Source organism: Pristiophorus japonicus, chromosome 3 (genome assembly GCF_044704955.1).
Source record: "Pristiophorus japonicus isolate sPriJap1 chromosome 3, sPriJap1.hap1, whole genome shotgun sequence".
NCBI lineage: Eukaryota > Metazoa > Chordata > Chondrichthyes > Pristiophoridae > Pristiophorus > Pristiophorus japonicus.
In genome coordinates this window covers 322,864,576-322,888,249 of record NC_091979.1, presented here as the reverse complement: position 1 = coordinate 322,888,249, position 23,674 = coordinate 322,864,576, and the positions used below count along the sequence as shown (strand labels likewise).

The window sequence follows — 23,674 nt, the reverse complement described above, 5'->3', positions numbered from 1 at the left end:
CTCTAACGATTCTATAGTATTTAGCCATTGTTATGTGACATAAGCGTCCCTTTTTTTCTTTATCCTCCCCTGTAAGTCCCTAGACATCCAGGGGGCTCTAGAATTATTTTTCCCAGCCTTTTTTTCTTTAAGGGCACATATTTGGCCTGACCCTTCTGGATCTCCACCTTGAATGCCTCCCACTGTTCCGACACTGATTTACCCACAAGTAGCTGTTTCCAGTCCACTATGGCCAAATCACTCCTTAACTTAGCAAAGTTAGCTTTTCCCCAATTCAGGACTTTTATTCCAGGCCTATATCCATAACCAACTTGAATCTGACTGAATTATGGTCACTGGCACCCAAGTGCTCTCCCACTAATACCCCTTCAACCTGCCCAGCTTCATTCCCCAAAACTAAATCCAAGACTACCCCCTCTTGTGTTGGGCTTGCTGCATATTGACTAAAAAAGTTCTCTTGAATGCATTTCAAGAATTCTGCACCCTCTATACCCTTCACACTAAATTTGTCCCAATCAATATTCGGATAGTTAAAATCCTCTACTATTACTACCCTATGGTTTTTGGACTTCACAGCAATTTGCCGACATATTTGCTCCTCTATCTCCCTCCCACTGTTTGGGGGGGTCTATAATACACGCCCAGCAGTGTGATCGCCCCTTTTTTATTTTTCAATTCGACCCATATGGCCTCATTTGATGATCCCTCGAACATATCATCCCTCCTCACCGCTGTAATAGTTTCTTTAATCAATACCGTGACACCTCCCCCTCCCTTTTTACCCCCCTCTCTGTCTTGTCCAGAAATCCAGGAATATTGATCTGCCAAACCTGCCCCTCTTTCAGCCATGTTCCTGTGATGGCTATAATGTCATACTCCCAAGTGTCTACCTGTGCTCTGAGCTCATCCGCCTTATTCATTATACTCCTTGCATTAAAGTATATACCATTCAGCACAGGAAGACCTCCTTGCTTACTACATACTAAACCCTGTATCCTCTGTCTTACAGATTCGCTTTCTAGATTCTTGCTATCCAATTTCTGCTTTACTTCCTTCCCTTTTGAATGTGTTCTCAGGTTCCCATCCCCCTGCCAAGCGAGTTTAAACTCTCCCCAACAGCACTAGCAAAACTCCCCCGCGGGGATATTGGTCCCGGCTCTGTTGAGGTACAATCCGTCTGGTTTGTACAGATCCCACTCCCCCAGAAGCGGTCCTAATGCCTCAAGAATTTAAAGCCTTCCCTCCTGCACCAACTTTCCAGCCATGTGTTCATCCTCTCTATCCTTCTATTCTTGTACTCATCAACACGTGGCACCGGGAGTAACCCGGAGATTATTACCTTTCAGGTCCTACCCTTTTATTTTCTTCCTAGCTCCCTGAATTCTGTCTGAAGGACCTCATCCGCCTTTTTACCTATGTCATTGGTCCCGATATGGACTACGACCTCTAGCTGTTTACCCTCCCCCACCCCAGAATGCCCTGCATCCGCTCTGTCAAGTCAGCATTTAACTGAGTGTGGCATCAAGGAGCCGCAGTAAAACTGAAGTCAATGGGAATCAGGGGGAAACTCTCCACTGGCTGGAGTCATACCTAACACAAAAGAAGATGGTTGTAGTTGTTGGAGGCCAGTCAGCACAGCCCCAGGACATTGCTGCAGGAGTTCCTCAGGGCAGTGTCCGAGGTCCAACCATCTTCAGCTGCTTCATCAATGACCTTCCCTCCATCATAAGGTCAGAAGTGGGGATGTTCGCTGATGACTGCACAGTGTTCAGTTCCATTCGCAACTCCTCAGATAATGGAGCAGTCCATGCCCGCATACAGCAAGGCCTGGACAATGTTCAGGCTTGAGATGATAAGTGGATGATTCGCGCCACACAAGTGCCAGGCAATGACCATCTCCAACAAGTGAGAGTCTAACCACCGCCCCTTGACATTCAATGTCATTACCATCGCCGAATCCCCCACCATCAACATCCCGGGGATCACCATTGACCAGAAACTGAACTGGACCAGCCACATAAATACTGTGGCAACAAGAGCAGGTCAGAGGCTGGGTATTCTGCAGTGAGTGTCTCACCTCCTAACTCCCCAAAGCCTTTCCAACATCTACAAGGCACAAGTTAGGGGTGTGATGGAATACTCTCCACTTGCCTGTGGATATGTACTGTTCCAACAACACTCAAGAAGCTCAACACCTTCCAGGACAAAGCAGTTTGCTTGATTGGCACCTTAAGCATTCACTCCTTCCATCACCGGCGCACCGTGGCTGCAGTGAATCCCATCTACAAGATGCACTGTAACAACTCACCAAGGCTTCTTTGGCAGCACTTCCCAAACCCACGACCTCTGTCACCTTGAAGGACCAAGGCAGCAGGCGCTTGGGAACACCACCACCTCCACGTTCCCCTCCAAGTCACGCACCATCCTGACTTGGAAATATATCGCCGTTCCTTCATCATCACTGGGTCACAATCCTGGAACTCCCTCCCTAACAGCACTGTGGGAGCACCTCCACCACACGGACTGCAGCGGTCAAGAAGACGGCTCACCACCATCTTCTCAAGGGCAATTAGGCTTGGCCAATAAATGCAATGCCCATACCTCAGGAATGTATATAAAAAAATCCTTTTGCACTCATCACCATTGAGGAGGGGGCGGGGGGGGGGGGCTGAGGGGGTGGGGAGATGGTTGTTACCATTATGTCACAACATTCACTGAGTATCACTAAGCCACTTCCAAAGGTGCACACACATCTGTCCAAGAAAGCAAAGTGTTGAAAATAAAGTGGAAGAAATTGGCCTGGTAGTGCCTGCGGGGGGCAGTATCAGGGCACTAAGGGCTTACCGCCCGGGCACGGTGAAATCGCCGACACCTGCCAAGTTCCCTGGTGGGTTTGCGTTGGCGCTAACACTTACTGCCTCGCTCTCGTGCGCTCCGCGGAACGTGACCACAGCTGACGCGCAGCGCTCCGCTCGCGCCTTGGCTGTCCGCACGGGGTGTGAGATTTAAAGGCAGTGGTGCTCAGGTAGGATATCATTTATTTCTCTCCCCAGTCTGCTGTCTTTTGTTGTTTTATGAGCTCGCGATTCCTCAGCTCTCCACCCTCTTAGACTGCTGGGAGCTGTTATGCACAAAGCACAGTTCCCGTGGCCCCACAGATGCAGCGTGAAGATTGATTGAATCCATCTTTGGCCCTTCCCTTTAAGCGAGGGAAGGTGCCTCCAAAGACGGCAGCGCTGCTTGGAACATCGTTCGGTGTCTGCCACTACCACCCCTCTCACACACTTCCGCGCTCGAAGGGAAGTGATAGCACTTGATTTAGCATTCCACTTCCCTCTTGGAGTTTCCGGGAGCAGCAAATCATTTTCGCCTGGTAATACTTTTGCGCTCCCTGAAAAGGTATCGCCCAAATGAAGCGCTATTCAATTTCTAACCCAACAGTTTCAATGTTTGACACCACATTAACAGAAACTTTATATGGACATTGCATAAAACACCCAAATACCTATCTTTCTGTGTTATTAGTTTGTATGATTGGACAAGGATGGGGTAGTGTGAGGGGTGGCTGGTGAGACTGGAATGTGATATTGTAGATAGCGAGGGATGGGTGGAGGTGCAAGGTCAGTTGATGTGTGAGTAAGGATGTGCAGGAGTAGGGTAGGGAAGGCAGAGTGATGGAGATGTGATGAATGACACAGCAGGATGAGGTTGAGTGTGGCTTTGCAGTAATGTTTCATGATCTGAGATCATTGAAAGGTTTGCACCACTGCAGCCTGGTCCTCCTGATGACATCCCTTTTTTTTTGTGCCCTCCTGTACAATGTGCAACCAGGCTGCATTGGTTTCCTGGGGAGGTCTCTTCCGCCTATTTGAAGTGAAGAGAACCTCCCTGCATGCTGTGACTCACTCCATAAGCATATAGAGGGAATCATGGGAGAGCCTGGGTGCAGCCCTGCTCCTCTGAGCAGTGTTAGTCAGTGTTTGCAGCAACTCAGTGCTGTAGAACACTGACAGCACAACTGTCAAACTAAATTTGCGCATGGTCTCTTTAAGGAAATCGGCTGATGACGCGCTTTCAAATGATGTCACCAGACCCGCTTCCTTCAATTGGCCGGTAAATGCGCTGGGCGGGCTTAACAAGCCCAATCAAGGGAAAATCACTTTGGACAGTGGGCTGGAGTCAGCAGCAAGGCCGGGGCCCGCCACTAACGTCACCCACCATGGACCCGCTGAGGTTGGTAAAATACAGCCCATGGAGAGAAGTAGAACACAGTTATTTCCTACGTTACAACAGTAACTATGCTTCAAAAGAACTTAATTGGCTCTAAAGCACTTTGGTATGTCCCGAGGTTGTGAAAGGCGCTACATAAATGCAAGTCATTCTTTCAAAACAGGTGGTTGTTTAAAATCAGAGCAGTGATGAGTAGCGAAATGGATTGAGGATGTTGTAGGTTTTGCCTGGCTCCTCTGGAACTTGTAAGGAGCTCCCCAGAACCAATCACGTTAAATAATAACCAGGCAGAAAAGTTACCAACAGCAGTGGTTAGTTACAAGATGTAGGAAAAAAAAATCAAAAATAAAAAGGTTTCATTATTGAAACTAACAAGCAACGATAGTTAGGTTTAAGTGATCAAAAAAAGAAAATAATTTTTCCAGGGTTTTATATCATTTAAACCACTGAATATTCTGAGCTAAATGGAGTGTTTGCAATGAGGGGTTTTTTCTGTCAGTGAGAGTGACTAATACTTGTGCCACAAGGGGATATTTAAGTGATGCTTTGATGTTGCAATGAGATATTGGAGATGGAGTGAGTCAGTCAGCCAGGCCCGTTTTGTGGGGAGTGAACCACTCGACAGTGAGACAATCTCCCTGTTCCACTGCTTCAGCAACAGCAGCTTCAACATGTGGAGGGCAGAGAAACCCAAGGCAAAATCAAAAAGGGCCACATTACGACATAATTCTAAAAGGACAAAGAGTGTTAAAAAGCAAGCCTCAATGCAAGGAGCATTCGTAATAAGGTGGATGAATTAACTACGCGGATAACTGTTAACGGATATGATGTAATTGGGATTACGGAGACATGGCTCCAGGGTGATCAAGACTGGGAACTCAACATCCAAGAGTATTCAATATTTAGGAAGGATAAACAGAAAGAAAAAGGAGGTGGGGTAGCGTTGCTGGTTAAAGAGGAGATTAACACAATAGTAAGGAAGGACATTCGCTTGGATGATGTGGAATCTGTATGGGTAGAGCTGCGGAACGCCAAAGGGCAGAAAACGCTAGTGGGCGTTGTGTACAGACCACCAAACAGTAGCAGTAAGGTTGGGGATGGCATTAAACAGGAAATTAGGGATGCGTGCAATAAAGGTACAGCAGTTATCATGGGTGACTTTAATCTACATATAGATTGGGCTAACCAAACTGGTAGCAATACAGTGGAGGAGAATTTCCTGGAGTGTGTAAGGAATGGTTTTCTAGACCAATATGTCGAGGAACCAACTAGAGAGCTGGCCATCTGAGACTGGGTGTTGTGTAATGAGAGAGGATTAATTAGCAATCTTGTTGTGCGAGGCCCCTTGGGGAAGAGTGACCATAATATGGTAGAATTCTTCATTGAGATGGAGAATGACACAGTTAATTCAGAGACTAGGGTCCTGAACTTAAAGAAAGGTAACTTCGATGGTATGAGACGTGAATTGGCTAGGATAGACTGGCGAATGATACTTAAAGGGTTGATGGTGGATAGGCAATGGCAGACATTTAAAGATCACATGGATGAACTTCAACAATTGTACATCCCTGTCTGGAGTAAAAATGAAACCATGGCTAACAAGGGAATTTAGGGATAGTGTTAAATCCAAGGAAGAGGCATATAAATTGGCCAGAAAAAGTAGCAAACCTAAGGACTGGGATAAATTTAGAATTCAGCAGAGGAGGACAAAGGGTTTAATTAGGAGGGGGAAAATAGAGTATGAGAGGAAGCTTGCTGGGAACATAAAAACTGACTGCAAAAGCTTCTAGAAATATGTAAAGAGAAAAAGATTAGTGAAAACAAATGTAGGTCCCTTGCAGTCAGAATCAGGTGAATTTATAATGGGGAACAAAGAAATGGCAGACCAATTGAACAAATACTTTGGTTCTGTCTTCACTAAGGAAGATACAAATAACCTTCCAAAAGTACTAGGGTCGAGTGAGAAGGAGGAACTGAAGGAAATCCTTATTAGTCAGGAAATTGTGTTGTGGAAATTGACGGGATTGAAGGCCGATAAATCTCCAGGGCCTGATAGTCTGCATCCCAGAGTACTTAAGGAAGTGGCCCTAGAAATAATGGATGCATTGGTGGTCATTTTCCAACAGTCTATCGACTCTGGATCAGTTCCTATGGATTGGAGGGTAGCTAATGTAACCCAACTTTTTAAAAAAGGAGGGAGAGAGAAAACAGGTAATTATAGACCGGTTAGCCTGACATCGGTGGTGGGGAAAATGTTGGAATCAACATTTAAAGATGTAATAGTAGTGCATTTGGAAAGCAGTGACAGGATCGGTCCAAGTCAGCATGGATTTATGAAAGGGAAATCATGCTTGACAAATCTTCTAAAATTTTTGAGGACATAACTCGTAGAATGGACAAGGGAGAACCAGTGGATGTGGTGTATTTGGACTTTCAAAAGGCTTTTGACAAGGTCCCACACAAGAGATTAGTGTGAAAAATTAAAGCACATGGTATTGGGGTTAATGTACTGACGTGGATAGAGAACTGGTTGGCAGACAGGAAGCAAAGAGTAGGAATAAACGGGTCCTTTTCAGAATGGCAGACAGTGACTAGTGGGGTACTGCAAGGTTCAGTGCTGGGACCCCAGCTATTTACAATATACATTAATGATTTAGACGAAGGAATTGAATGTAATATCTCCAAGTTTGCAGATGACACTAAGCTGGGTGGCGGTGTGAGCTGTGAGGAGGATGCTAAGAGGCGGCAGGGTGACTTGGACAGGTTAGGTGAGTGGGCAAATGCATGGCAGATGCAGTATAATGTGGATAAATGTCAGGTTATGCACTTTGGTGGCAAAAACAGGAAGGCAGAATATTATCTGAATGGTGACAGATTAGGAAAAGGGGAGGTGCAACGAGACCTGGGTGTCATGGTACATCAGTCATTGAAAGTTGGCATGCAGGCGGTGCAGAAGGCAAATGGCATGTTGGCCTTCATAGCTAGAAGATTTGGGTATAGGAGCAGGGAGGTTGTACAGGGCCTTGATGAGGCCATACTCTGAATATTGTGTACAGTTTTGGTCTCCTAATCTGAGGAAGGACATTCTTGTTATTGAGGGAGTGCAGCGAAGGTTCACCAGACTGATTCCCGAGATAGCAAAAATGACAGATGAAGAAAGACTGGATCAACTGGGCTTATATTCACTGGAATTTAGAAGAATGAGAGAGGATCTCACAGAAACATATAAAATTCTGACGGGACTGGACAGGTTAGATACAGGAAGGATGTTCCCAATGTTGGGGAAGTCCAGAACCAGGGGTCACAGTCTAAGGATAAGGGGTAAGCCATTTAGGACTGAGATGAGGAGAAACTTCTTCACTCAGAGAATTGTGAACCTGTAGAATTCTCCACCACAGAAAGTTGTTGAGGCCAGTTCATTAGATATATTCAAAAGGGAGTTAGATGTGGCTCTTATGGCTAAAGGGATCAAGGGGTATGGAGAGAAAGCAGCAATGGGGTACTGAAGTTGCATAATCAGCCATAGAAACATAGAAAATAGGTGTAGGAGTAGGCCATTCGGCCCTTCGAGCCTGCATCACCATTCAATAAGATCATGGCTGATCATTCCCTCAGTATATTGAATGGCGGTGCAGGCTCGAAGGGCCGAATGGCCTACACCTGCACCTATTTTCTATGTTTCTATGTTTCTATGTAAATACAGACCCCCCTTGAAAGAAAACACTATTATAATCCCCAAAAATAAATGAGAAAATAGGCTTTGGGTCGAGAGAGGGGAAGAAACAAATAAATAAAAATCTGTTCATCTTCAGCAAATACTGCAAATTGACTGTGGGATGTGCAGCAAAGAAAATTTATTGTGTGATCTAAATGACTGAGGATAAAAGATTATTTGCATCCTAAACAGTATTTTTTTAATGGTAAGGAATAGAATTACAAATATTCTACCTGTGAGACTTGCATCTTTCATGTTTGCCTTGTGTAACATTGCATCAGTATTCATAATGATGGGCAAATCGTATTTAGGCTCCAGGTCCTGGACCATCCATGAACAACGCAACAGCTGATCTACTGATACTTGCAAGGAAAATTAATGAAGAGCATTTAGACAGTCCGTGTTATTATTCCGTGAACCTGGTATGTTAGACTGAGTTGGTAGATTTGCACTTGTAAAGGTCAGAATTGTTAACTTGCCACCCAAGTGTTCATGGTGTGCAATTTAATCGAATACTGCAGCCTGAAGGGATCTTTATTTTTCTACATATGACAGACTTCCAAAGAAACAAATCTGGGATTTAGGACATAGGCGTCTTACAGTGACTGTTCCTCATTTCCGTGTTCCGCCTTATCGAAAATGTAGACTACTCATTGAATGATGAATATTCTATTTTAAAAGTTGGCAATTTCTCAGTTATTTTACCTATATTATCGCGCTCTCACTGATTATGTCACGATGCTATCATAATGTTTTTTTCTTAAAAATCACTCAAAAGCTCAGGCCATATAAAAGTGAAATGCTTAAAAAAAAACGGTTCTTGTAAGCTTTTCTTGAATAGCTGACATCTCCTGAGGCCCAAAATTAAATTTAAACTAATCTGCGGACGTTTCTTAATTCTTTAATCTTCGAACTGCTTTCTCTAAATGCAGCCACCATTCAGACTAATCTCCACACTAATCGGGACATGAGGATGCTTGGAAAGAGGTGGGAGCAGTGTCGGAGCGGCCTATAAAAGGCCCAGCGGGAGCTCAAGAGTCAGCGGCAGTTGGGGAGAGGCGGGAGCAGTGTCGGAGCGGCCTATAAAAGGCATACCGGTGCAGCTACAGCGGGAGAGAAAGCAAAAAAGAAGTAGAAAGGAATCAAAAGGTGATGTCACAGCCAATGGGGTAAGTGATTGGCTGGTGATTGGTGAGTAGCTTTTCTTTTTATTTTTATATCAGTAAGTGAACTGTAACACTGTTATTACCAATTTAAGGGTATCTAAGGGTTAAGTCATGGCAGGAGAGCTCGGTCACGTGATATGCTCCTCCTGTGCCATGTGGGAACTCAGGGACGCTTCCGGTGTCCCTTACGACTACATGTGTAAGAAGTGTATCCGCCTCCATCTCCTGATGGACCACGTTGCGGAATTGGAGCTGAGGGTGGATTCACTCTGGAGCATCCACGATGCTGAGAATGACATAAGTGGCACGTGTAGTGAGTTGGTCTTACCGCATGAGAAGGATCCACAGCAAGCTAGGGAATGGAAGACCAGCAGGAAGAGAAGTGCAAGGAAGGTAGTGCAGGTGTCCCCTGTGGTCATCCCCCTGCAAAACAGATACACCATTTTGAGTACTGTTGAGGGGGATGACTCATCAGGGGAGGACAGCAGCAGCCAAGTTCATGGCACCGTGGCTGGCTCTGCTGCACAGGAGGGCAGGAAAAAGAGTGGGAGAGCGATAGTGATAGGGGATTCAATCATAAGGGGAATAGATAGGTGTTTCTGCGGCCGCAATCGACACTCCAGGATGGTATGTTGCCTCCCTGGTGCAAGGGTCAAGGATGTCTCTGAGCGAGTGCAGAACATTCTGAAAAGGGAGGGAGAACAGCCAGTTGTCGTGGTGCACATTGGTACCAACGACATAGGTAAAAAAAGGGATAAGGTCCTACGAGACGAATTTAAGGAGCTAGAAGTTAAATTAAAAAGTAGGACCTCGAAAGTAGTAATCTCGGGATTGCTACCAGTGCCACGTGCTAGTCAAAGTAGGAATCGCAGGATAGCACAGATGAATACGTGGCTTGAGCAGTGGTGCAGCAGGGAGGGATTCAAATTCGTGGGGCATTGGAACAGGTTCTGGGGGAGGTGGGACCAGTACAAACCGGACGGTCTGCACTTGGGCAGGAATGGAACCAATGTCCTAGGGGGAGTGTTTGCTAGTGCTGTTGGTGAGGAGTTAAACTAATATGGCAGGGGGATGGGAACCAATACAGGGAGACAGAGGGAAACAAAAAGGAGACAAAAACAAAAGACAGAAAAGAGATGAGTAAAAGTGGAGGGCAGAGAAACCAAAGGCAAGAAACAAAAAGGGCCACTGAATATAAAAGGGCTGCAGGAGGGGTAAAAACTAAAAATCATGGTTTAAAAACTAGGATGAAAACACTCTACCTAAATGCACGCAGCATTAGAAATAAAGTAAATGAGTTGACGGCACAAATCATTACAAATGGGTATGATTTGGTGGCCATTACAGAAACATGGTTGCAAGGTGGCCAAGACTGGGAATTAAACATACAGGGGTATCTGACAATTCAGAAAGATAGGCAAGAAGGGAAAGGAGGTGGGGTAGCTCTGTTAATAAAGGATGATATGAGGGCAGTTGTGAGGGATGATATTGGCTCCAATGAACAAAATGTTGAATCATTGTGGGTGGAGATTAGTGATAGTAAGGGGAAAAAGTCACTGGTCGGCGTAGTTTATAGGCCCCCAAATAATAACTTCATGGTGGGGCGGGCAATAATCAAGGGAATAATGGAGGCATGTGAAAAATAAACGGCAGTAGTTATGGGGGATTTTAACCTACATATCGATTGGTCAAATCAAATCGCAGGGGGTAGCCTGGAGGAGGAATTCATAGAATGCATACGGGATTGTTTCTTAGAACAGTATGTAACAGAGCCTACAAGGGAGCAAGCCATTTTGGATCTGGTCCTATGTAACGAGACAGGAAAAATAAACGATCTCCTCGTAAAAGATCCTCTCGGAATGAGTGATTGAATGGTTGAATTTGTAATACAGATTGAGGATGAGGAAGTTGTGTCAGAAACGAGCGTACTATGCTTAAACAAAGGGGACTACAGTGGGATGAGGGCAGAGTTGGCTAAAGTAGACTGGAAACAAGGACTAAACGGTGGCACAATTGAGGAACAGTGGAGGGCTTTTAAGGAGCTCTTTCATAATGTGCAACAAAAATATATTCCAGTGAAAAAGAAGGGCGGCAAGAGAAGAGATAACCAGCCGTGGATAACCAAGGAAATAAAGGAAAGTATCAAATCAAAGACCAATGCGTATAAGGTGGCCAAGGTTAGTGGGAAACTAGAGGATTGGGAAGATTTTAAGCAACAGCAATGACTAAAAAAGCAATAAAGAAAGGGAAGATAGATTACGAAGTAAACTTGCGCAAAACATAAAAACAGATAGTAAAAGCTTTTACAGATATATAAAACGGAAAAGAGTGACTAAAGTAAATGTTGGTCCCTTAGAAGATGAAAAGGGGGATTTAATAATGGGAAATGTGAAAATGGCTGAGACCTTAAACAATTATTTTGCTTCAGTCTTCACAGTGGAAGACACAAAAACCATGCCAAAAATTGCTGGTCATAGGAATGTGGGAAGGGAGGACCTTGAGATGATCACTGTCACTAGGGAGGTAGTGCTGGACAGACTAATGGGACTGAAGATAGACAAGTCCCCTGGTCCTGATAAAATGAATCCCAGGGTATTAAAAGAGATGGCGGAAGTTATAGCAGATGCATTTGTTATAATCTACCAAAATTCTCTGGACTCTGGGGAGGTACCAGCGGATTGGAGAGCAGCTAATGTAACGCCTCTGTTTAAAAAAGGGGGCAGGCAAAAGGCAGGTAACTATAGGCCGGTTAGTTTAACATCTGTAGTGGGGAAAATGCTTGAAACTATCATTAAGGAAGAAATAGCGGGACATCTAGATAGGAATAGTGCAATCAAGCAGACGCAGCATGGATTCATGAAAGGGAAATCATGTTTAACTAACTTACTGGAATTCTTTGAGGATATAACGAGCATGGTGGATAGAGGTGTACCGATGGATGTGGTGTATTTAGATTTCCAAAAGGCATTCAATAAGGTGCCACACAAAAGGTTACTGCAGAAGATAAGGGTATGCGGAGTCAGAGGAAATGTATTAGCATGGATAGAAAATTGGCTGCCGAACAGAAAGCAGAGAGTCGGGATAAATGGATCCTTTTCCGGTTGGAAATCAGTGGTTAGTGGTGTGCCACAGGGATCAGTACTGGGACCACAACTGTTTACAATATACATAGATGACCTAGAAGAGGGGACAGAGTGTATTGCAACAAAATTTGCAGATGACACTAAGATTAGTGGGAAAGCGGGTTGTGTAGAGGACTCAGAGAGGCTGCAAGGAGATTTGGATAGGTTAAGAGAATGGGCTAAGGTTTGGCAGATGGAATACAATGTCGGAAAGTGTGAGGTCATCCACCTTGGGAAAAAAAACAGTAAAAGGGAATATTATTTGAATGGGGAGAAATTACAACATGCTGTGGTGCAGAGGGACCTGGGGGTCCTTGTGCATGAATCCAAAAAGTTAGTTTGCAGGTGCAGCAGGTAATCAGGAGGCAAATGGAATGTTGGCCTTCATTGCGAAAGGGATGGAGTACAAAAGCAGGGAGGTGTTGCTGCAACTGTATAAGGTATTGGTAAGGCCGCACCTGGAGTACTGCGTGCAGTTTTGGTCACCTTACTTAAGGAAGGATATACTAGCTTTGGAAGGGGTACAGAGACGATTCACTAGGCTGATTTGAGAAATGAGGGGGTTACCTTATGATGATAGATTGAGTAGACTGGGTCTTTACTCCTTGGAGTTCAGAAGGATGAGGGGTGATCTTATAGAAACATTTAAAATCATGAAAGGGATTGACAAGATAGAGGCAGAGAGGTTGTTTCCATTGGTGGGGGAGACTAGAACTAGGGGGCACAGCCTCAAAATACGGGGGAGCCAATTTAAAACCGAGTTGAGAAAGAATTTCTTCTCCCAGAGGGTTGTGAATCTGTGGAATTCTCTGCCCAAGGAAGCAGTTGAGGCTAGCTCATTGAATGTATTCAAATCACAGATCGATAGATTTTTAAGCAATAAGGGAATTAAGGGTTACGGGGAGCGGGCGGGTAAGTGGAGCTGAGTCCACGGCCAGATCAGCCATGATCTTGTTGAATGGCGGAGCAGGCTCGAGGGGCTAGATGGCCTACTCCTGTTCCTAATTCTTATGTTCTTATGAAATGATCTACCTTTACCGTGGGAACACTGAGCCCAGCATTTCTCTTACTTCATCACTGAGCTCAACAATGAATGCAAATGAAATGTTACTCGAAGAGTTAATTGTCTTCCCAATCCTTTCATGAGATGAGCAGTATAAAAACACTGTCTGCTGGCAGGGCAGGAGGGCTGGATTTTAGTTCTGCTTATAATGGCGACGGGGCAATAAAGTTTGTGCCCGGGAACAATTTGTGCCTTGGTTGGCAAAATTCATCAGCTGGGCCCTAATTGTGGGCTGGAGCACTAAGGGAGGCATTCTACGTCTCTTTTAGGGCTGTCTGAGCAACTGAAAATCCCGAGCTAACGAACCGGCCTCAGAGTGCCCTCAGAGTGGATTCCGTGGCAAGAAAAATATTCGCTCCTAAAAACACAACAAACATTCCCAATACCTTAAACGCCCCACAATACACTACATCGCAAAAAATAAAAGTAAACAAAACAATCAAACTTACCTCATTCACCAATTCCATCACTCACTGTCACTGGAACAGCTCTGGCCACCTGGTTTTCTAGTCCCAGTCACGGTCCCACCACAGCATGCGATGGGGCGCTATAGGGTCAGTGCACAACAAATTTCAAAGCGCAATCGAAACTGGCAGCGTCGCATGCTGGCTCGAAGCTTCCGGGGCAGAGCCGCTCTGTCGCCCCCGCAAAACCGGCAACTCATCTCCCGGCGGGACGCTGGGAGCTGGCCGGCTGCCCGGAAACTATTGCCGCCTCCATTACCGCCCCACCGGGGCACAAACAGAGGCAGCACCATAACGGAAATCCAGCCCAAGACATGTACAGTACAGGTGGTACTTATTTGCACTCAATTCTCAGATCAGCATTGTGGTACAGGGTTCAACATTATTACGGAGAATTGCACACTCTGAGCTACATATTTTTTACTGCAGTAATACCAGGGAGCCAGTGTAACTCCAGGAGATGTTGCAGGGAAATTGTTTCTAAGCCACTCCACCAATTCCATGCTGACCTCTGACACATGTCCTGCTAGAAGTAGCAGAGGTGGTACAATATGCCCTGCCGTTCAGCATTGCTATTGATCGCATAAGGAGGATTAGAGTGTTAAACCCCAGATAGCCTGTGTAATCGAGCACACCCGATAGCACCACATTTTAAAAAGTACACATTTGTTTCAGGACAGGTAATGCTACACCCGCGCAGGTTTCCCAGGCTTGCTGCAGCCAATCTACCCACCTCTCCCTCCCCAACTCAGTCAGGTGGATTCCCTGGAAGGCACAAGTCTGCCAAAATGATGTACGTGAACCTGAATCTGGAAAACTGATCATGCTGAGGGGGTCACGGGCCCGGCCTCTTTGTGGCAGCCAGACACCCACCACGTAAAAGAAAAGTTCTCCATTCTGCAAATGTGGAATATCCAGCCGACATGTAACTTCTGCAAATCAGCTTAAATTTAATTTTGGGCTTTGAACAACCGCCAGATAGCTGCTGAAGGTTCACACATGTTTTAACGTCAGTGTGTGGTATTTAGGCTTTCCAGTTTTCAGGTTAAACTGATTAACCCCGTTCCTCAGCCTCCCTCCTCCGCTATAATTGAAACATGTAGACATCGGTGTTTGTGTTCCCACTGAAGAAACCTAATATACTCTATTTGCATTTGATTATTATCTAATAATTTATATGACTTTTAATAATCTGGATTATGCTTCTGAGCTTCCTCCAAATTAATAAAAAAATGACAAGATCATTGATAGTTGCTGATACGTTTCTTTGGGCTGAGCTCTTCCAACCTCATGAGGTGATCTCAAATTGAAACATTTGACCCATCTTTTACTTTATTTTTGAAGGAAAGCACTGAAAAGAATCAAACATAGCACAACTGAAAAAATGGCCAAAATATGGACGGATAATTGAGTGCGGGAGTGACAACCAGTGAACATATTAAATGTATTGATTTTCTATAAAAGTTTTGGGAACATTCCAGGCATCACACTTCAATTGTCATAATTGTTCATTTGGGATTTGTCGGTGTTTTATAAAATCTTAGAAAAACACAAAGAATATGCAAAAAAAAAAATGAAAGTTGTTTCCAGCTGTTTTTTTTCTGAGCTTGAAATAATGGGACGAGGGAGGAGACAAGCTGACAATCCAGACAACATGTGGCTTCTAATTGACCCAGGAACCTATTTAGACCACATGCCCACAGAGAGTGCTTGAACATTGACTTTAGATGGAAAGACATGGTCAGCAACTAATTGACTCCAGACTTCACAGCCACTGCAAATCTTCACCTTGGAGACGGCCTTTAGGCACGACTGCACCAAGGTTTTGAGACTCAGCTGCTCAGAGGCACGTCTCATGTCAGTGTGACTCCTTTTCTCAAAGCCTCGCTGGTAAAGTGCGACATCACCACTGACACCTGGGCGACCCTGGCCGCAGACCGCCCGAGGTGGAGTAAGTCCACCCGGGAGGGCGTTGAGTTCTTCAGAGTCCCAACGCAAAGAGCGTGAAGAGGCCAGGCGCAGGCAGCAGAAGGGGCGCGCGGCAAACCAGCCCCACCCACCCCTTCATAGAAACATAGACATAGAAACATAGAAAATAGGTGCAGGAGTAGGCCCTTCGGCCCTTCTAGCCTGCACTGCCATTCAATGAGTTCATGGCTGAACGTGCAACTTCAGTACCCCCTTCCTGCTTTCTCACCAATTCCCTCGATGAATGTCTGTCCCACCTGTAACAGGGTCTGTGGCTCTCGTATCGGACTGTTCAGCCATCAAAGAACTCACTTTGGGAGTGGAAGCAAGTCTTCCTCGATTCCGAGGGACTGCCGATGATGGTGATGATTTTCTCTATTACTTTTGGCCATCCTTTCTTTTCCGCTATGACTCTCTTACTGTGCTTGTTGCTTTCCTTTTTTGTTCTTTCTCTCCTCTGTTACCATCCCCTTTTCTCTTGGCTCATTTGCCTCAGATGTGGCATGGTGTTTTCTCCCTGTAACTCTCTCTGGTCCTGTTACTCTAGTGTTTTCTGTCCACCATGTATTTTTCCTTCGGTGAGCTTCACTTGTTTTCAATTCCTCCGCCAGTCGCTTGCAATGGGAACCAGAAGGCAGGGCCACAGCATGGGGAGCTGAGATCAGAACCATAAGAAGGCGTAAGCAGGGAATGGTTGGGCCCAGTACAAAACAGCAAGCCCCAGGAAGGAACAAGTGGGAGGACATGGAGTAACCCAGAATTTGCTTAGGAAGGATGGGGTCATCAGTAAACCATACTTTTGATTTACTGCATACTCAATACATCGGGAATAAATTGTGCCGAGCTGTGGGGAATACAGGAATGTGGGTGTGGCTGTGTTGTCTGCTAATGAGAATCATAGAACCACACCGCACATAAGGAGGCCATTCGTCCATCGTGTCTGTGAAAGTGCTGTCCAACTGGTCCATCTCCCCTGTTCTTTCCCCATAGCCCTGCACATTATCCATTTTCAAGTATAAACAATCAGTGTCCAGGCTGTTGATTTTAAATGAAGGGAAGAGATGTCACAGTGATTCGGAGATGGTATCAGGAACTTATAGGTGTGTTTGAGATTTTTTTTTGTGAATTATTGACTTGATCGTGAATGAAAACCAGTAAGTGAAGTTTTGCGTTCTAGTGGGGTGGCTGAAGAATAAGCATGGTAACTGTATCTCAAAAGATTTTTTGCTGCAATGTTATTTTGTAGATGCAGAGAAGCATTGTGCAATATGATTTGTGAATATTGAAAATTGACAACCAATTAGAAAGGAGAAAATAGAAACTTTACCAATGAGGAAAAAAGACATTTAACCAATGATGAAGAAAATTGATGAACATTTCGCAACCACATTACAGTCACTAAGATGTTCGATACAGTTGTGAAGTAGACAATGGCCACAAAAGCCAATACATATAGACAGGTAGATAATGGTTCAAATCCTAGCACTGGCCACATTACTAGAGGTACTTACTGAGGACATTTACTGAAGTTGACAGTGTGAATGAATTTACACGTACAGTTCAAGTGAGAGGAGCCTCTGTAGTAGCCTGGGTTAACAGCAGTTTTGTGTAAATCCCTTGTCCAGGAGGAAGGCAGTCTCACTCTTGATTGGATTCAGACTGCATGCACACCAAGAGCTGCAGGCTGAGAATGCATTGCGTGGACACCGCACGGGTTCACACCCATGTCCAGTTTGTAATGTGACCATTCGACTCGGGCCTGGTGGGTTTCACGCCTTGCAGATTCCATGTTTGAGTAACGGTGACGTTTGTGGCTGCCGGCTCGCCTCCCTCAGCGGTAAAGGGCAGTGATGGTGTCCAGGCTGACCTCTGCCTCGCACTCGTACTGGACGCCGCCCGGGAGCAGCAGGTCCCTGTGCTCCCCGGGGCTGTGAGCCGAGGAAATGGTGGAGACCTTGTCGAAGGAGACCTTGTCGAGGGGGGCCCGGTGCTCGTCGGGCTGGTTGAGCGAGTGGGCCAGCTGGCTGGGCAGGCTGCCGGCATTGGCAGCGGCCGCCGGGACGTCCTTCTGCAGGGTGGTGTCGTGCTGGTAGGACGCCAGCTCGTTGCTGAAGTTGACCGCCTCCACCGCGTTGCTGGGGCAGAAGCGGGCGCAGCCCAGGATGGTGGCGAAAGCCTTCCTGAAGTCGGCGTTGAAGGCGTAGATGACGGGGTTGAGCGACGAGTTGGCCCAGCCGAACCAGACGAAGATGTTGAAGGTGAGCTCGCTGACACAGGGAGACTGCCCGGCTCGGGAGAGGCGCGGCTCGCAGAAGGGCACCAGGCAGTTCAGCACGAAGAAAGGCAGCCAGCAAAAGACGAAGACCCCCATGATGATGGAGAGGGTTTTGAGCACCTTGGTCTCCTTCTTGAAGGAGGTCTTGAGCGCCGCTTCGTGCGGGCAGTCGGCAGTAGGCTGCTGGCAGCCCTGGGCGTGCTCCGCTGCCCTCTCCAGGGAGGAGATCCTGCGGATCTGGGTCTGGGCGATGCGGTAGATTCGCGTGTAGGTGCCCACCATGATGGCCACCGGGATGTAAAAGCTGATGAGGGAGGAGGAGATGGCGTACGTCCTGTTGAGGCTGGAGTCGCAGTTGGCCGTGCTGGGGCTGCCCAGGCCCTCCGACCCTTGCAGCCGGCCGGCCTCCGCCTTGTGCCAGTCGAGTTGCACGGGAATGAAGGAGATAAGGATGGACAGGGTCCAGGCCACCCCGATCATCACGAAAGCCACCCGCTGGGTCATCTTGCGCTCGTAGCGGAAGGGGCTGGCGATGGCCCAGTACCTGTCCAGGCTGATGATGCACAGGTTGAGGATGGAGGCTGTGGAGCACATGATGTCAAACGCCACCCAGGTGTGACAGAAGGAGCCGAAGAGCCAGTAGCCGGCCACCTGGCTCAGGGCTTTCCAGGGCATCACGAGCACCGCCACGCAGAGGTCCGACACCGCCAGCGAGATGACGAAGAAATTGGTGACTTTCGAGCGCAAGTGCCTGAACTTCATGACAGCCAGGCAGACCAGCATGTTGCCCAGGAGGGTGGAGAGGATGAGAAGGAACAGTAGGCTGCCAGTGACTGCCCGCAAGCTCAGCTGCTTCCCCGCGCCTTCCCCTTCCCCAAAGATACTGCTCTGGTTCCCCAGCTTCCCCATGGAGACTGCCCCTTTCTTTCCCCTTGTCCAAGCCACCGCCTCTGGTTTGGTTTTCTTTTTTTTTTATATATAGCGATTTTACAGCCTCCCCGCTCAGCACATGTTCCCCCCCGCTCCGTTCCTGGCTGCACAACATCAGCCGGCGCACCTCGGCTCCATCAGACACCGAGCAAAGTCCAGAGCAAGGTTCAGCCTGTCCGCCGGCCCTTCACTGCTGGCTCTCACCACCGGCATGGCGATTGCATTCTCTTTCCATAAAGCTGATAGAGTCAGTTCTCGATAACCGGGCCGTTCGCAATGCGGCGGTGCTCCCCTTAATAAAATAAAGTTCTATCTCACAAATCTAAGTTCAGACAAACTCTTCCCAACATTAGTTGCAAGGACAATATACATTAACTATATTATATACCACATTTCCACATTAACTATATTATATACCACTTTCTATACATTAACTATATTATATAATTCATTCTATACATTAGATATAAACTACACACTATATATACATTCATTCACTACACTATAATGGAACTAAACATTTCACTATAAATATCCTTATACCGTAGCTATATACATCAACTGCGCTATATTCAAATTGTACGAACACTATACATTAATTGCACAACACACACTGTATAACTCCATATAATCCAGTTAATGTATAGTGTGTGAAGTCTCTACATTAACATTAGCTACAATTTACACTGTATACTGTGCATCTATCATTCATTTACAACACACACTGCATAACTCCATATCCTTTGTGGATTACAGCGAATAGTTCGCTTCTGAACTGAATCGAGCGTTTCACGGCCATGGACTGTCAGAGAACGTGCCCGTTTTACCCCTCAAAACAAGACCTGCAGCTCCTGACCTGCAGTTGAAGGGCAGTTGAACCAACAACTATTTTTAAAATAAATAACAAGCGATACACTTTGAACGGAGAATCGTTCAGTCAAATAATTCAGCTGTTTAGAGCAGGGGTCCTCCCCAAGACGCACTGGTCCTTGATATATGCACACTGTCTTCTTTACTATCATTGGCTAGATATGTAGACAATAAGTAGCAGGATTTCTGTAAATTCTTAGAATGAGTCAGCAATAGCCAGCAACCAGCTCAAAGTGCGTCTAACTCCCTGCAGCTCCACAGAATGGCTGGCGGCTGGAGGGGATTTGGGTCACAACTTGATGTGAGATCCGGGAGACGACCGTGGAGTAGGGACTGGCCGCGGAGAGATGAAGCTAGGGTTCCCCGTGTACACAGGATCGCAGGACCAGGGCGCAACCCCCCCCCCCCTAATTCATAAAGAAACTAGAGTGGCTTGTTTTGACCTGGTCTCCAATTGAAGTTTGCAAAACATTGAGCCGTCTTTCGCGTGAAACCGACGAACGACTGCAGAAATACACAAGTGGCGAGCCGCATGAATCTTCTGCTGGCAGTGAGGTATTCCGCTCCCAGTGTGCTGATTTCAAGCGAATAGGGGCAGCTTCAGAGTTGACCCGGGGCTTGCTGTGCAGACAGCGGCTGCAAGTGATGGAACAGCAGGGATTTAACCCAGCCACAGTTGGCATTAAACTGGAGCACACAGGCTGATGATTTTAGGATCTCAGTCCACACGAGCATATTCATCCTGAGCCTTCTCCCGTTTGTCCCTTGCTGTCCCAGGCGCCACTGTGCAAGCAGTGCGGCTCGTGTCTAATCAACTGCACTCCCCACTACTCCCAATCTGTTTCTCATTCATTGTCCTCTCCTGCGCTCTTCTCATCGAGGTGCTGACTCCTTGCTGAGTGGCTACCTTGCCCAAATGACGAGTGTTCACCTGTAAGCCGTGACATCGAGCAGCTGGGGAGATATTTGTAGATTTTGTGATATTATTATAGCGCCCTTGCTGTTTTGTTGTTACCATCACCCGGAACTTTCAAGCTGGGTGTGCGGATGAATCTGGTGGGAGTGAGGTATTGCGATCCGAGTGTATTGACTTCAAGCAAATAAAGATAGGGAGCCGAAAGGGAGCCTCAGGCGGGGTTCTTAAACTGGCTGTCGCTAAGGGCAGTTGGTAGCTACACAATACTCAGATGATACAATGTTCTATTTTTAATTGACCAAAAAAAAGCACAATTTTTAACCAACTATTGGCGAGTAAGTCAACTGCATTAAACAAAACGGAAGTGACAATAGTTTAAAGACGCTTTAATGTCTGTATGGATATCAAAGGACCTTTGCTGAAGGCTATATTCTGTTACTCTATCAGGAAAATAGTTTAGAAAATGAAGCTGAGACACTTAAAATATGCTGCTCCAGGATCATGTTAACGTGCTACAGTGTGTTTGTGTGGAGCAGTTTCTTTGCATTAAATCCTCTCTGTAGTGTTACATTTGTGGTGTGAGGCGGGGGGGGAGGGGGGGGGGGAGCCACTGGGTTTGGTGTTACATCCACTGACAACTTATTGCCCCGGCATTGTCTGTGCTGTTACCATTTGTGATTAATGCAATGACATCTACTTGCATTTATATAGCACCTTTTCAACGTGGAAACATGTGCCGCAGTGCTTCAAAGCTGTAATAAAGCAAAATGAAACATTGATTCAAAGGAAGAGCTATTCGGAGCAATGACTAAACTTCAACAAGTAGGTCGGTTTGAAAGGTGGAGAGGCAGAAGGGTTTAGGGAGAGAATTCCACAGAGAGATCTCAATGGCTGAAGGCTGAGGGCAAACGAGAGGAGGGGAGGCACAAAAAGCCAAAGTTGGAGGAACAGCATTTATTGCCCCCGAGAAGGTGGTGGTGAGCCGCCTTCTTGAACCGCTGCAGTCCGTGTGCTGAAGGTGCTCCCACAGTGCAGTTAGGAAGGGAGTGGCAGGATTTTTACCCAGCGACGATGAAGGAACGGCCGATATATTTCCAAGTCAGAATGGTGTGAGACTTAGAGGGGAACTAGGAGGTGGTGGTGTTCCCATGCGTCTGCTGTCTTTGTCCTTCTAGGTGGTAGAGGTCGCGGGTTTGGGAGGTGCTGTCGAAGAAGCCTTGGCGAATTGCTGTAGTGCATCCTGTAGATGTACACATTGCAGCCACGGTGCGCCAGTGGTGGAGGAAGTGAATGTTTAAGGTGATGGAATAGATACCGATTAAGTGGAAAGCTTGCTCCTGCATGGTGTCGAGCTTCTTGAGTGTTGTTGAAGTTGCACTCATCCTGGAAAGTGGAGTATATTCCATCACACTCCTGACTTGTGCCTTGTAGGTGGTTGAAATTCTTTGGGGAGTCAGGAGGTGAATACCCATGCAGAGAATACCCATGACCTGCTTTTGTAGCCACACTATTTATGTGCTGGGCCAGTTAAGTTTCTGGTCAGTAGTGGCCCCAGGATGTTGACAGTGGGGGATTTGATGATGGTAATGTCGCTGAGTGTCAAGGTGAGGTGCTAAGACTTTCTCTTGTTGGAGATAGGCATTGGTTGGCACATGTGTGCAAATGATACTTGCCATTTATCAGCCCAGGTCTGAATGTTGTCCAGATCGTGCTTCCTGCTGGCATGGACTGCTTCATTTTCTGAGGAATTATGAATGTAACTGAACACTGTGCAATCATCAACGAACATCCCCACTTCTGAACTTATGATGGAGGGAAGGCCATTGATGAAGCAGCTGAAGATGGTTGGGCCGAGAACACTGCCCTGAGGAACTCCTGCAGTGATGTCCTGAGGCTGAGATGATTGGCCTTCAGCAATCACAAACTTCTTCCTTTGTGCTAGGTATGACTCCAGCGAGTGGAGAGTTTTCATCCAATCACCATTAACATCAGTTTTACACGAGCACATTGGTGCCACACACGGATAAATGCTGCCTCGATGTTGAGGGCAGTCACTCTCACCTCAACTCTCAAATTTAACTCTTTTGTCCATGTTTGGACCTAGGCTGTAATAAGGTCTTGAGCTGACTGGTCCTGGTGGAACCCAAACTGAGCATCGGTAAGTAGGTTATTGGTGAGTAAGTGTCACTTATTAGCATTGTCGACGACACCTTGCATCACTTTGCTGATGATCGAGAGCTGGCCGATGGGGCGGTAATTGGCCAGATTAGATTTGTCCTTTTTGTGGATAGAACATAGTTGGGCAATTTTTCACGTTGTCAGGTAGGTGCCAGTGTTGTAGCTGTACTGGAGCAGTTGGCAGGCTACTTCTGGAGCACAAGTCCTCAGCACTACAGCCAGGATGTTTTCAAGGCCCATAGCCTTTGCTATAACCAGTACGCTGAGCCATTTCTTTATTGTGCATTGATTGAATCGAATTGCCTGAAGACTGACATCTGTGATGGTGGGAACATCAGGAGGAGGCCAAGATGGATCATCCACTTGGCACTTCTGGCTGAAGATGGTTGCAAATGTTTCCACCTTGTCTTTTGCACTCATGCTGGGCTTGCCATCATAGCGCCTCCTCCATCCGTTAGTTGTTTAATTGCCCATCACCATTCACGACTGGATGTGGCAGGACTGCAGAGCTTTAATCTGATCAGTTTCTTGCGGGATCACTTGGCTCTGTCTATTGAAGATTGCATCCGCTATTTAGCATGCATGTAGTCCTGTGTTGCAGATTGGCACCTCATTTTTAGGTACGACTGAAACATAGAAACATAGAAACATAGAAAATAGGTGCAGGAGTAGGCCACTCAGCCCTACGAGCCTGCACCACCATTCAATAAGATCATGGCTGATCATTCATCTCAGTACCCCTTTCCTGCCTCTTGATCCCCTTAGCCGTAAGGGCCA

At 46.4% G+C, this 23,674-nt stretch overlaps 1 protein-coding gene across 1 annotated transcript; it reads right to left on the bottom strand.

The window, feature by feature from the left end:
- Positions 1-17,559: 17,559 nt before the first annotated feature.
- drd6b (dopamine receptor D6b) lies at positions 17,560-18,855 on the bottom strand. Its single transcript, XM_070874196.1, has one exon. It carries the CDS (start codon positions 18,784-18,786, stop codon positions 17,560-17,562), a length of 1,227 nt encoding a protein of 408 aa, XP_070730297.1. The 5' UTR covers positions 18,787-18,855.
- Between the last annotated feature and the right edge of the window lie 4,819 nt (positions 18,856-23,674).